We start from the raw sequence: 16,100 nt of genomic DNA, 5'->3' as shown, positions 1-16,100 counted from the left end.
GTGCGTTTACCGCGGCCAGCATTGATTACATCTGCACGATGGTAAAATTTGAAAATCCGAAAAAAATTATACATTCAATGATACATTTCCAGACTTTTTTTTAATATATTTGTTATATATAATTAATGTTATATATAATTAATTAATTAATTAATTAATATTTGTTATATATAATGAGGCACAGCATCATTTTCAGAATTCACATCTCAGAATTCGTCGATAATTCTTTCAAAATTAATTGTTTTACGCTTAATAAAAATTAACAGATAATATTTTACTTTCATTAATTTTGCACATTTAAAAGAATTTAAATGTTTTTATATACCTAAAATTATCTTATATCTAATTGTAAGCATTAATTAGCATAATTTAGATTTGATCCGATATGAAATGATCCTTTCCTCTTCTCTTTAAAGGGGATATTTTGCGACATTTTCATTGGTTCGCAGACGTGCATTCAACTCATCTAACCGGTGCATTCTCGACTGGTGATTCCGTCAGAGAGACCGGCTCGGGGCGGATGCTTTTACTTGTGTTTAAACGTTCCCATAGTAACACGAAAACGTCACAAAGAGAGACCTGTTCGCGTTTGAACAATGCACGGCTGTTGGACTTTGGTAATTGGTTCGAAACACCGTTGACTCCTAAACTAACGCGGCTGACTGACAGTGAATGCATCGCTCGCTCGCGTGTTCTGACATGCGAGAAATTGGCAAATTGAGCATCTTAACGAGATCTTAAGATCCGATTTTCTGTCGGAATTGATGGAGAGAAAGAGATAGAGACAGAGAGAAAGAAGATAGAAATATGAAAATTATTTCTGCGGAAATTACGTCGCAAATTTTACGCAAAGTATCAGTACCATCGCATTTAACGCGGTAATTAAAATTCATCGAGACAAACTTGCAGGAGACTTAACGAGACAGATAATTCGCGCGGCGAGATTAGCTAATGAAATCGCGCGAGATTGTCTTCGCGAAATTGGATTTTCGCAAGGTACGCGACGTGGAAACCGGATATCATCCGAAACGCGTCAATCCGATAATGCGGATAACCGTCCCCCTTCATTGGAAACCGCATCGTAAATCTATCTCGTCGTCGCATATATAATGAACATTCGCCGATCTGGTTTTATCGCCCTTAAAAGAGCTAGTCGAGCGAAGCGAGTCGTGCGAGAAAATATAATACGCGTAAATTTTAAATTGTAATTCTTTGTCGCAGTCATACCGATGATTCACGTTCTCTTACCAACAACTGCAACAACAAAAAGTACTAAACACGTGTACAAACTAATGAGAACTTGAAATGAGAGCAGAGTTTGTTAAGTAATTATAACATTATTTTAACATAAATGATATATTTTACACGTGTGTAATTAACGTGTAATTTTTTTTAATCTTAACGTTGTCTCTTTTATGTGTGCAAAGTCGATGGTTAAACCGATTTTTCGTTAATATTATTAAAAACTGAAAATTTAGCCAAACAGTTGATACGACTCTTATAAAGTGAAATCTAACTGGGATCGAAAAAAAGATTTTAAAAAATACTTACACGGGGAAAGTTTGGTTCTACAAAAACGAAAGGCAAAATTGTATCTCGATAGCAAACCGGTTGCTCGCCTGCTGTCGGATCGAGTATATCAGGTTAATTCATATTTTCGCGATTCACATACTTTGTCTATCATCGCATCTTCTAAGGAGTAGAGTTACTTAAGTGTGAAAATTTAAAAAAGCGAAAGTTTGCGGAACTAAAAAATCTCTCGAGCACAAAGAGCCTCTCGATAAGAACATACAATTAGAGAATTAATTATGAAAAATATGAATAAATAAATATGTGCAATTTTATGATACATCACAAGAGTGCTTTAAAATTTGCGTTTTTATTTTAATCATATCTCTTAAATTGTATAATTAAGAATCCTTCGGTTAATAAATACGTCATCAAACGTCGCTTTTTTGGAAATTTTTAGACAATTGATTTATTGAAATATTTTGAATATTTTAAAAGCTAAATCTTAAATTATTGTTAAAAAGAGAGAGAGACAGAGAAAGAGAGAGTTAACAAATTTTTAAAATAACGCCCACTATTTTTGAAGATGTATTTTATGACAAATACAACAACATCTGGTCGCGCATTCATCCAAGAAATCACCTGTTTTCGTGACAGGTGAAGAATATGGAATACACCGGATATACGCTTTACATGCACAGGATACGATGCTTACGTAGACATCAAAAATTGCGATAGCGTAACAGGTGCATGCAGCGTTTTTCCGTAAAACAATTTCAAGATGTTGGAATTATCATATGAGGAAATTCTTTCAACTTTCATTATACTAATTATAATAACGCGTTGTAACAATTTTCGTAGCTTTAAGTATTTTGACACGTAACTTGGAATAATGACGGACAAATAAATATTTTAAAAAATTTACTCAAAGTTCACATCAGAATTTTTAATCAATATATACAAACACTTAAATGCAAAATCTGGTCTAAGTTTTCTAAGAATATTATATTTACATGTATATATAAAATTGTGAATTTTTGATACGTGAAATAATACTTAGGCAGAAGTACACTTTCTTCCATTCGAACAATTCGATGTTAAACACGACCGTAGCTTTGCCGACAAGCTATAATTTCTGAAAATGTACAATATGTGTCGCCTCGTCCTGCTGATAAGGAAAAATCGTTAGGGTTAGCAGACAGATTAGGTGCGCTCGCAGTCACCGTTACAAGTGCCTACCTGTCCTGAAGGGAAGGGACCTGAGTAATGGCAACCAACGTGGCTTCGCCTGCGAAATAATCAATAAGGACAAACAAGTCGGCACGAGGCAGTTGTGTGCGAATACATCGACCTAATATCACCGTTGACCGCTCTTTCATGGAACGATTGCTATGGAATTTCCTTTGAAATCGCAGGTACTTATTAAACTTAGAAACGTATGATCAAAACATTTCGATTGCAGTTTTCTATAATTAAAATTAATCACGTTTCAGCTTGTATTTCATAAGATTACTTATTTAATAATTCATCAATCGAATTGTGCGCTCAGAAAAAATAAAAGAGTATTTAAATATTAAGTTTCTAGACATTTGTGTAAGTAATCTTGATGAAAAAGCTTCATAGACATGCGTGAAATGAATTATAATGCGAATCTCTCAGAAGTTAAATTAGTCTTTTGTGACTTTCTTGTCGACAATCTTTGATCTATTTTTTTATAAATTTCTAAAATTAAGAAATTTGTGAAAAATGGAATTTATATATATTTTTCGCACATTTTACATTTAAAAAATACGGCTATAAATAACTTTTTATAAAAGATATGAGTGTTAAATATAAAAGTAATATTTGAACGAGAAAACAGTATCTCTCACGTGAGTATATCTCAAACTATATTTGGCTACGTCATATCTTTATGATTGCTGATGGAACGACATAATTTGAAGCGGCAAAGCAATAAAGATTTGTGGGCGAATATAATACGCGAATTTGGATAAAACTCCAAAATTGCCGATCCTTTCAGAACCAACAATAATGACACATCCGATTAAAAAATGTCTAAACCGGAAGTGAAGATATTTCCGACGCCTTTTGTATTCTGCGAAAAACAAAGGATGCGAAAGTGGCTGAACTGGACCGTGTAACAAGACGAAGAATCTACGGCTGCATAGAAGCGACAAAAGTGCGAAGCGAGATATCAGCGCGGAAGTAGGAGGTCGCTTTTCATCTCAAGCTGCCCGCGACGAGAACGAGATCTTTTATTCCACTGTCAGTTTCAAGCTTTTTTTCTCTTTTACATATCTACTTCTTCATTAATTTAGCCCGGATCTCGAGATTCTTCGATACAACAAAATTAATTTTCCCATTGATAACTGAATTAGAGAAGAATTTTCTGTTACAATTGCGTTCATTTAAATTTTCTTCGAGATTTTGTGTGCGATATTTTTTTAATATACTATATAATAATTAAGAAATATAAAATAATTAGATACGAGAAAATAAACATTATCAATTTTGCACATAATATTTGTAAACACGTGCTGATATTCTCTTCCAAATCATTTTTCTTGTTACATAATTAAGAAAAAAATATTGAGTCTCTTACTGAAATGATTATTATCTGACAACTTTCAGTTTATTATGAGCTAAAAAGCAAATCTGCGAATTAAATAAGAGTTTAATACTTCGAAAGATAAGAGTCATATGTGAGATAAAAATGTATGCATAAATCAAAATTAGCGATTCTCGGATTATCGAGGTGAGTCACGTTTGAATTTACGAGCTTGCCTGGATGAGCGCAAAAAGGCGAGCGTTTACGTTGACACGACACACAACTTCACCGAGATCGATAGGACCATCGAGAAGAGGAGGTGGCGGGAAAAGCAAGTATGCACAAAGAATTAAGTGCAATGACCGCACGCGGTGCAACGCGCTTCGTTCTCGCGAATGACACGACACTCGGCACCTTGGAGCGTAAAAATTACTCGAAAATATTATGATTCTCTTCTCTCGAGCGATTTAATTTTCATCAAAAATTTTCGCAAAATTTACGCGACCAAGTCTAGGAGAAGTCTCGTCCCGGAGACAGACGGTACGTCAGGACTCTCGAGATCGGAGAAAACAAAGAATTACGCGTTCGCTCCTCTTATTCTGGTGAACTCATGGCGATTATGGAACACACCGACGCAACGAAATACCCGCGACTATAAACGTCAGTATACCGTTAAGGTAACTTGCATGAAAGAGGCAATGCACCGTCGTCGGTCGACACGGTATACTCTCGTAGCAACTAACTGACCCAAATACGCCCATTGTCGAAGAATCCGAGCAATTACGAAAGAACGCGTCGTTAACACGTGTAATTGTGTCGTGACGAGATTCCTCATCAACGCCTTTTCAACGTTTTATACGGTAATCTGTAGAGCAAATACGGTATTCTATCTCTTTTTAATGCTGCAAGGAAAAGATCGAGCATTTAGCAAATTTCCTTTTATAAAGAATTTTTTTTTTATTTTTACGCGATTTTTTAAACAAAGATATTTAAAAGATATTTTTAGATATTTAAAAGATATTTTTAGATTGTCCGACAATAATTGCCGAGATAAAACGAGTAATATATGCGTCAAAACTGATAAAAGAAATTTTAACAAATTGCGTTTTACAGAAATACTTAAATAAATTAATAAAAATATTGTTTGGTTAATTTTAGATTTTAGGTTCAAGATAATAGAATTTATCTTGAGGTTTACCAAGATATTTTCTTTCAAAACTTTAAGAAAGAGAGGAAGATAAATGTTGGAAACTACTTCAACGATCAACAGAAAATGTCATCCTTTATTAAATTCGTTCTTCATCAAATATCCCATAAAATCTTTAAGATACGTATCCCTCCGATAAGACACGTGGCTTTTATAACTTTGAAAAATTCTTGGCTTTTATCGAAGTAAAACTTACGCGTGTATTATTTTTTAACTATTATCTATAAAAAATATCTCTTCATCCGATGACATTCGTTCATAAAATATCCTGAAAAATCTTTGAACTATAAAGATATCGTTCCGATAACATGCGAATCTAACTTCAATAATTTTTTATGGCAGATATCGAAATAAAATTTGTCACTCGTGTGTTAGAAAGTTAGTCGCTTTCCAATATCGTCCTTTATTTAAATTCGTTCTTCATCAAATATCCCGTAAAATCTTTGAGATACGTATCCCTCTTCACAAATCGGATTCATTGAATAGATCGTCCAAAAATACGGTGGATTAAGTAATATCGATGCGCGAGTGCGCGGCTTGATCGGGAAATTGCGGCGCGCCTTAAATCGCAGCGTTAAACGAAAGGGAGTAGGTGTGTCGACGACGATGTTTCGACGGTCACGGTCCGCGAGGAACGGTCGTCTCTTTGGACTTTCTCGGAGCACAGCCTGAACGGGAGCCGGAACGGGTGGGATATAAATCGCGGCCTCTACGAGCGAGGAAACGGCGCTTTGGCACGGTTCATTGACAGGGAAGCCGCGTCTCGCGCGGATTTCGTTCATTATTACACTCGAGTCACGCGCTTCGCAGATGACTGCCGAGATCCTGTTAATCCTGTTCAATCTTATTCAATGTGCTTGCGCGTTGTTGATATCAGAGTTAGAGTCGGTCTCGATAAATCTCCGGTGTTTGTGTATAGGATTTTTTTAGAACGCATTTCTCTCTTTCGAGGAATATCTATAAAACTTTCTCATCGATTAATAGATATTATATTAATTATTAAATATATTATATATATATATATATATATATATATATATATTTATGTGTATAATTTTTATATTATTTTAATTTTTAAATTAATATTATTTTATATTATTTCAATTATTTTTATTATTTTTTTAATTATTTATATTTATATTATTTTAATTTTTAAATTAATATATTATATAATAATATTTATTAATAATAATATTTATTAATATATTAATAGATTAATAGAAAGATAGTACATTAATTATATATAAAGAAAAGAACAATATAATTAATTATCGAATAAATAAAAAAGATGCACATTTCAGTTTACTTTCTCCAATTTTTCTCAGCTTATTAGTGGTTCGATCAAATATATAATTACTAATAATATAATTAAAATATAATTACAAAATAGTACAATCGTCAGACAATCTATAGTTTGAATTAAAGATGCGCGATCGAGCGTTACCTAATGAATCACCCCTCGTATCCTGATTATTATTAGTGTATTTTCATGTGATAGGTGTATCCAAATAAATAGATAGAACAACGACAAACATCTCGCGCATCCGTTATGAGAGTTGCCGCTGCTTTGCCTTCTCACGCTGTGCATGGAAAATCGACGCGCGTAAATCGCCGCTCCTTCCGTCATCCCCGATAAAGAGAGAGACAGGGAGAGAGATTCTGTTCGGTACAGGAGAGCGGAGGATTGCGCAACAGGTTACACGGTTCATCGACGGCGAAACGATCTCCGAACGATCGAGATCGTCGACCCTTTCGATCTTGACGAAATCTTCGATCTCAGCCAACTCGATCGTATCGTTATTTCGAGGATATTAAAGGTAGGGGTACCTCGTGTATCTTGGAATAAAATCGATTCTCTTTTGTGTATATAAGTCGCACGAACGTAAAATATCGAAGTACATGTTATCTTAAAATATTGAATTTTCATCATCGACTGTTTGCGAATCGTAATATTTCGCGCTTGTCGTCCAAGGACGACGATTTATGTCCAACGGAGAGATCTCTAATTGAAGCAAGTGTATCGAAAAATACTTGGAAGATTGATGGCGATAAGTTTTTTCGTCGCTATAAATGAATGCCGTTATCTTGACGCGATAAATTATATTTCGCACGTGACTCGCGCCTTTTAATGCGTTTAAAGTAACTGTTACGAATAATAGCATATCTCGAGACTTTTTTTTCGCATCCGCGATGTTTAATGCAAACTGCAAATGGAACTCGTCAAGTCGTTGGTGGCAACAATGAGTCACGATTTATAATTGATTAACTGCCGGGCAAATGATAGATTTATCACCGAACACACATTCATCCTACGTGAATTATCCCAGATTAATTTACCGAAATAATTAAAAACAATTAATTAAACACATGTGTTTTTTTGACCGAAGAATAATACTTTTAATATTGTTTCGATCGACTTTAGATTTAATTAAGCGTTGATCAAGCGAAATATTAAAGGAAGGAAAATAATATTGTTGGCAAAACATGTGTGTACATATGTGTTATTGATGGTACAATACGATTGAAAATTTCCGATGAAACTGAATGTCCTGACATATTGTGAACAAGCGAGTTCTGCAGCTGAAATCTATGACAACATCCGACATGCCTCAAGGACTTTTGTACAGAAAATATGGAATAAAAGAGATCGATCTCCTGTTTCTGTACTATATAAAAACAATTTCTTTCCATTATCGTTTCTATAATTTGCGTGTCAATGCTCCTCTATATCAATATTTTTTCATATTTGCTGACAAAATAAATTCTATACAAAACATATATACACAAATATTTTCATTTTTTTGTGTACTTTAAACATTTAATCAATTATTTATCATTAAATAAGAGATATAATCACTCTTTCATGCGTATAAATGTGATAAAATATTTATATTTAATGAAATATACAATAAAAATATATAACAATGTTGATTAATTGTCTACAAATCTGCAAAAGCATTGATTGCACGAAAAGCGTGAAAGAATTGTCGAAAATTGGTAACGTAATTTAACCAGTAAACGAGGACTCCAAAATGTAAAGATAATTTTTTTATCTAATTTCGAAAACGTCTAATTCGTGAAGTGTATCAGCTGATTGCACAAACAAAGAATCAAAGCGCGAATAGTGTCAAGCTTGAACGAATAGCAGGTAACATGTAACAAATAACCGTGTCGTTAACTTCATTCTCGCTTCTGGCAAAGAGATCCGAATAAATGTCTAGAAAAGAGAAGTCTGAATGAAACGAGCAGTTTAGCCGACCATAAAGGTTGAATTCCTTGCGCAATTAAAAAGATATTGAGAAATTATCGAGTGTGTGTATTTACCTTTAACTATACGATATTTCGCAATCGATCGTAGTGACGATTTTTACTTATTTTTTAATATGTTGCACACAAGTATTCAAGTTGGACAGTGCGATGTTTATTAACGGATCTTAATTTAGCATTCAACGAATAGTATACAACGTTTTCTTCTCGGAAACTAAACATTTGCGGATATATTTTGGTATAAATTTTTTTTTATATTAACAGAAACACTTTTTTGAAAGTTGTCCAAATATCTCAGATACATTTTCTATACACATACATACATCATATTTCAAGCTGTATATCCAAAACTTATTACAATAATGGATTTAGCAGTTGAAAATTATGAAAACATATATTTAATCTGATTTATATCTGTTAGAAGTGAACAAGGTTCTAGTAAATCCAAAAAACACTTGGAAGATCCGATAAAATAAGCTTGGGCAATGTCAAAACGTTTACAAAAATGTAATCAAGTCTACAAGAGATACTAATTTCAAATATCTTTTGCAAAGATAAGCAGATATCGATTGTACAAAACTTATTAATTAAATTAAAACATAAATTTATGCAAATTTTTTTCATTACTTTTAAGTGCTACATCCACTCCTAACATGAAGCTCACGTACGACACATCCGTATATCGTTTACTATCATTGCAATTTTATATCTCACTTTTCTCTAACGAAGAAATGTCCTAAGAAAGGATATTTGTCTGTTCCCAGCAAACTCATCTATCTATCATAAATCTATCACAACTGTCCATGTTCCCAACTATCATCCTCTCGACTATAAAATCGTGCACTGACCTTCTCGAAGTGGCACGTTGCGGAGTGGTCGCCGTGCTGGAGGCTGGGCTGGTGGAAGCGCCGCTGGAGCAGGTCGTATTGCCGGACGCGGTAATATCGCTGGCCGTGGTCGTGGAGCCGAGGCTGCCCTGCCTCGAGGAGGCTGCTTCCCGATTTCGCGCGTCCCGCGACCTGCCACCGCCGGTGAACTGCCGGCCGGCTCGACGCGGCGTCGCGACGCCGACGCTGACGGGGGCGGGGGTGGCGGTGACCGCGTTTCTCGCGGGCGCGCTCGAGGGTCGCAGCAGCGCGCCGGAAGTACCGCCGTTGGTCTGCGCCGCGAGGATCTCCGGCGCGATCAGCGCGATGTCCGGCAGCGAATTCGGCGCCGAGACGGACGCGGCGCGCCGATTGGCCGGCTCGCGCGTCGCGCCTTCGGGTAGCCGCAGGTGACGCAGACGTCGCATGGACGCGCGCATCCACGAGTTCGCGGTAGCGGCGATGGAGCCGGCAGCCGAGGAGCTAGTGGCGGTCGCCAACGTCGTCGTCGTCGTCGTGCCGTAGCGATTTTCGCGATCGACCGCCTCGTTCGTAGCGTTGCAGCGCTCGGCCTCGTTGTCGTCGTCGTCGTCGTCGTCCTCATCGTTATTGTTGACATTGCGATGCTGACCGACGTTGTTGTTGTTTTGGCGATCGAGGAAAAGCGCGCCACCGGGGGATGGCCACCGCGAGCCACCGATTGCCGGGGACTTTGCCGTCGCGGTGACGGACATCGCGGCACTGCGGGTTGCCGCCGTTTCGCGACGATCGCAGGCGCGCCTGCGTCCCCCGCCTTCATCAGTGGGGGAAGGAGCGTCCCCCTCTTGCTCGCCGTCGCGTTCACCGCTGGCGAGAGGCTCCGCGGCCCGCAAGCACTCCACTTCCTCGAGCCAGGACCAATCCACTTCGGAACCTTCGGAGCACCCGTCCTCGACGCCAGTCGCCGATTCCGCTTCCGGTGGCTGGCTGCAAGCACGGAAAGATGCGGGCTTAATCTTGGGCGGGTTTGCGTAATGCGGGTCTGCGCTCCAACGACCGTAGAATGTTAACCGGAACGTTGGAGAGAGCGTTTCCCCCCTTCCATTTTTCAGATATTATGAATAATGCAAAAATATGTAAATGTATTCCTTCGCGGTTGTAAAAGGAATAATGGGATCGCATTAATCATCAGCGTGTTTGCAAAACTGTCAATAATATTTCGGAGTTCATTCATTTGAGACTAAGAAAGTAATGTCTCTTGTGTATCACGTGTAGTATGAGAACAAGAAATATATAGACTTCAATCTTTATCTGATTATTCTCTGGTAATAACAATAGCTTCTGATTCTTTCTCTGGCAAAGGATTTCACTATCTCTGATAAACTTCACCTACAGAATTTCTCCATCGCGAACTCAAACAGTTTCTTTTTTTTATTTACACGAAAGCAACAAGTTTCCCTTCTGCGAACTTGAAAAGTTTCAGCAGAGCAAGTAACGGGTCAACGACCCCAACCTCCGTCTCTCTTTTCTGCAGATGGAAAGTCGTGATAAGTAGCAAGTAATAGTTAAACATGCGTGAAGAAAGGAGCTAGAGAGTGAGATCACCCCGAAGGAGATCGCTGAAGGAGAGAGCCCTTTGTTTTCCGGCGCGCGGGCATAGCCTCCGCTTCGAGAGGACCGAAGCTTGTCCGGCGCACGAAGGGGCCGAGGAAGGAGGACAGGAGGAAGAAGAATGCCACCTCGATGCGGGTTCCACGCTTCGCGCGCACGACCCCCGTGTACCGTGACTTCCGGTCCGGAGAGAGCACCCGGTGGCACCCAGGACACCGTGGACTAGAAAACACTTCCACCCCCGTGATCCCCGCGGGGGTCGCGCTATCCCACATCCGCCCTCCCCTCCCCGCAATGGCCATCGAGACAATAATATATAAATGTATATATATTAAGATACTCTCTATTTTCTATTATAGGTCTATTTTCTTAATTTATATCGTGACAAGTATTTTGCTTACCGTATGCAAATTTTTCGCATTTTTCTCTTGTCTCTCACGATCTTTTGTATTAATTAAATAATACAGAGCTAATTAATATAAAATTTTCGAAAAAAATATATATGTTTGTAAAGGAAATCTTGAGAGCAAAAAAATTCGCGATACATGTAGAAATTATGGAGAATGTTGTATATAAGAAAAATATTTAATATTTAATATATAAAAGTAAATGTGTATATTATCAATATATTAATATTGATATATATGCGAATTTTAAACTTAAGAAAGTTTTTAAATGATGTACAGGAGATAGACAAAATAATGTAAACACCTGAAAAATAAATTATATTTGTTTATTAATGAGATGTTGGGACGCTATTTATCTTTAATATTAGCTTCAATTCTCTTTGAAATAGTCATACAATTTTTGAATACTCTCCAGTGAAATATTGTCCTATTCTTTTATCAAAATACCTGCCAAACTTGCTTCAGAAATGTTGGAGGAAGAAATTTGTTTCTTATTATTTTTTCCAAAACCGCCCACAGTGGTTCGATGATATTTAAATCAAGTAATTGTGCTGGTCAGAGAAGATGTTGAAGTTCATTTTGATACTGTCTAAATCAAGATCGAACTTTTCTAGCCATGTGTACGTTATCATCTTGAAAAATGGCATTATTTGATAGAAGAATGAGACAATATTCCACTAGAGACTATTCAAAATTGCATGATTCTATTCCAAGGAAAATTGAAGCTATATTAAAGGCAAGTGGCCAATATCTTATTAATAAACAAATATAGTATTTATTTTTCAAGTGTTTAATAATTATTCAAGAGTGTTTAATAATTTATAAAAAATATTAAACCTTCGATTTTTATATTCTCAAGACAAATATGTCCTTTTTTCTTAATATACATACATTTAAATTTAAAATAATGTATTTAATATAAATTGTATATTAATACTGGTGTATATAAATAGCAGAATACTGTCATCCAGTTAGATTGGAAAAATGAAACACGCGTTATATACGTGCCTGAGAGCATTAGCTGTATACTTTGTCATGTTGTATCCGCCCGCATGACTTCCACCTTGATGAGATGGCTGAATGCCGCGATTACGAAATCGTAGAAAGATAATTGCAGGAATGCGGGGGTGGAAAGAAGCTCGGTAATTCCTCTCATGCCTTGGAATACGAGTGTACTTTGCTCGCAGGTGTGAGGAATTGAATACGAAGAGATAAATTGTGAAAGAGACGCAGACATTGTGGATACATGACACTATACATTTATAAATGACTCATATTTTCATTCAAGAAGAATGTCAAAGATATCCTAAAAATAGATTCTTCAACATACGTTTGTAAAAAGCTGCGTGTTTCACAACTAGTATGGGATCAATAATAATAACCTGAGATTGTGATAAAATTTATGTCAATCTTTTGTGTGTCATCTGAGAGACAAGTAAAAATCTTGGAGTAAGCATTTTGTAAGGACTGACTGATTTATAGTTCAAATTTAGCCTCCCCATTTGAATGAGATGTTTGAGGCCGTCCATTGTGAATCAGTACCTACTATCTACTCTAGATCTTATCTTCCCTATATTTCATCTTTATTTTCAATCTGATTACATTCTTATGACACTATGCAGAAGGCACGTAATGATTCAGGACGCGTTGAGAAGTCGATATACGTAGTAGAAAGACTTTAATACAGCCAAGATAGGTCTCGCAAGTTGAAGATTTCTCCAATATTCCAGTCATTGCTCAACTCAGACTTGAATTAATTATGAATAAATGTAATCTATACGTAACAAATAAATAAGATTTGACATTTTTAGAAACGAACTCTCCGTCCCACTTACGTAAGGAATCGCATTCGAGTCTCGCCGATTTCGTTGACTTCGCGCTGAATTTCCAATTTCTCCAAACGTAAATCGCGTTTGGAAACCGCCTGGCATCGCGGACGAGCAGCGAAGCATTGAGGGGATTTCGTCACAAAGCAACACGCATAACTGCGACGGCTTTCCGGATGTGTAATGCGACCGACACGGCGTGGCTCTCACCTTATTGTGCGCGAGTCGCGCGTGGGAAGTGTTTCGCCGATATAACGACTGAAATTTGTTCAAATCCCGCACATCTCGCCGGAGAACATAAGGAAAGAGAGAAAGGAGAGAGAGAGAAAGAGAGAGAGAGAGAGAGAGAGACAAAAGAAGAAGAGAGAGAGAGAGAGAGGAGAGGCCATTCGTGCACCCAACGACCCGATTACTTTTGCAACGCGCTTGCAGCGGTTCGCGTATCAATTCGCAAAGAGTGACTTTCTAAACACGTCGTGCCCTTTCTCAACGGGCCTATATCGATAGTAATATCGCGGTTACATCAATCCTCCAACGAGCTAAGGATTTCCTCCTCGGACGTTGTATTCCGATACGAGAATCACGATGATTTTCATGCAATTGTTATTAGTGGGGCGCGTTTTATAATTTATGGAATAAAAAGTAAGACAGAAAAAATTTAATGTTTAAATTATTTTAATGTTGATAGTATTAAGTAATAAGTAAGCTCACATTACAATAGAGCTGTATCTTGCTTAAATGATAGCGACTGCAAAGGAGTTTTTTTTTTATACCGTTAGTAAACAATTTTTTTAAAAATTAAGGAAAAGAGGAAAATATTTTACATCTTTATGTATGCTACACAGAAAAAAAATAAGTGTCAAATCAAAATGTATATACTTAAACTGACGCGTTCATTGTTTCGTATATACGCAACAATTTATAATATTCTTAGAAGAATTTAATAATTTTAAATTTCAACAATATTATAGTCTTATTTTAATATTGTAATTGTCACCTCAAGAATATATAATTATTTAACTCTACTTTAAGATAATTATAATCTTTGATTTAAAAATGTTATTTTCTATCTAACATTGTTTCCTTTCTATTCAAGAAAATTAAATCTTAAATCATAAGAATATATTTTTCTTGATTGAACTATACAAAATGACTTCAATCAAGAGTAAGCAATTATTCAAGCAATTATATTTTGCTTTAATTAACGCAATATAATCTCATTTCAAGATTTCCATGTTAAAACTAAATATATTTTCAAAACAAGAATGTCCTTTTTTTCTGTGTAATTATATTCAAAAATAAATATAATATTATAAATAAAATATTATATCTTAAATAATATTTAAAAGACATGATATTTTTGGAAAAGTAACAGCAATCGCATAAAACAATTTTATCTTAATTTTATATAAACAATATCTACACTATTTGAAAGAAAAAATCGCTTAAATAGAATCGAATTTTCCTTTTCCCTTGTGTTATTTTCCTTCATATAAATTTTAAATTTGATCGACCTATCCTTGAATTTTCCTTGATTTTTCCATTGAATTTTCATGGAAGGAAAGATTTATCTCGAAAAAGAAAATATCTTGCGAATAAGCGAGTTTTCAACTATCATGCTTCCGCTCTTCTCGGAAGAGAAGAGAGAAACTCGCATTCTTTTTTCCATGTATCTTACTTTTACATTTCATTATATCTCTCGACCCTTTATCCACGCTTTGCGCTTATTCACTTTGTCTCGCAACTTATGTTAGCAACGCTGCATCCCCAACTCCATTACGTCGCTTCGCTCAGCCACGGATTAACTCAAAGAGTGACTTTCTCTAAACACGGTCATACCCTTTTCCAACGTGCCTAGATCAACGACGATATCGTATAGTCGTATTCAAACGGACGACGAAGGTTGCCCATCGCGCGATTGTGTGTTACACGCCTCCATTGTTATTAATTATTTCCTTTGCAACAGCAGAACAAAAGCGTCGGTTCGCTATTGTTGCAAGACCGCGGACAGTGAATCGCTTCTGGAACGTTGCATTAACAAGCGTAAACGGAAGGATCGCGGAATTATGCTGCGCTACAGGGTGGTAATTAATAAATTAACGGACCGCATTTATCTAGGACTACTGAAGAGCAGTTAACAATGGCATTTAACATATAACGAAATATATTTTATTGTTATATTTTTCTATAAAAGAAAAATCTCACACTATGAAGTAGAATATTTTGAATAAATTACTTTTGACAAAAACACAAAATTAAAAAAAATTAATTATTTTTATTTTTTATTTTTAAAAATTAATTATTTATTTTATATCGACAGGTTTATTGCTAATCGTCCCTATAAATATTGCGTATTGTTGCAACAACACGTGACTGGAGGGAGACCAAAATTTTCCGCTTTCACGTGTCGCACGTAACGTTTCATTCTTCCGATTCGACGCGAAGCTTAATTCATCGCGTGTCTTACGTGAATGTTTCGCGATACCGTTGCACGAATCATCATCATTGTGAAAATCCGTTTGTTCTGCGCGATGTCGTTTTATACTTTTTGTGACTTGACTGTTAATTTTTTTCGAGGCACGAGCGATGCTTTTATCTTTACCGAATGTTCGCGCTGTCGCTGCTAGAAAGTCTCGCTATCTCCAGAGAGAGTAAATTTCTTCAATATATTAACTTTCAATGTTCTTAATTAAAGAAAATATTACGATTGCGAACTTGATATTCTAAGAACGTCAAGAACAATTTATATTATTGTTATATCTCAATTATACGAAATTCGATTTTTTAATATATATTTGGTCTTTTTTATTTTTTGATAAAAATAAAAATGTAAAAATAATTAATTATACAATCACGAGACGACCCGATTTTTGGTCTTTA

The 16,100-nt window shown here is 36.2% G+C and overlaps 1 protein-coding gene across 2 annotated transcripts in view; it reads right to left on the bottom strand.

Moving 5' to 3' along the window:
- LOC145962137 (uncharacterized) overlaps positions 1 to 16,100 on the bottom strand; it is a 53,659-nt gene that overhangs the window by 27,155 nt on the left and 10,404 nt on the right. For both annotated transcript variants that reach the window (XM_083083029.1, XM_083083030.1), the window contains exon 3: positions 9,380 to 10,363. In XM_083083029.1, the coding sequence (XP_082939155.1) occupies positions 9,380 to 10,363 (984 nt within the window). The remainder of the gene's footprint in view (positions 1 to 9,379; positions 10,364 to 16,100) is intronic.

The sequence above is a fragment of the Camponotus vicinus genome, unplaced genomic scaffold (assembly GCF_025532165.1).
Source record: "Camponotus vicinus isolate PSW18456_S1 unplaced genomic scaffold, iyCamVici1.0 SCAF_11, whole genome shotgun sequence".
Lineage (NCBI taxonomy): Eukaryota > Metazoa > Arthropoda > Insecta > Hymenoptera > Formicidae > Camponotus > Camponotus vicinus.
This window is presented reverse-complemented; position numbering and strand designations above follow the sequence as displayed.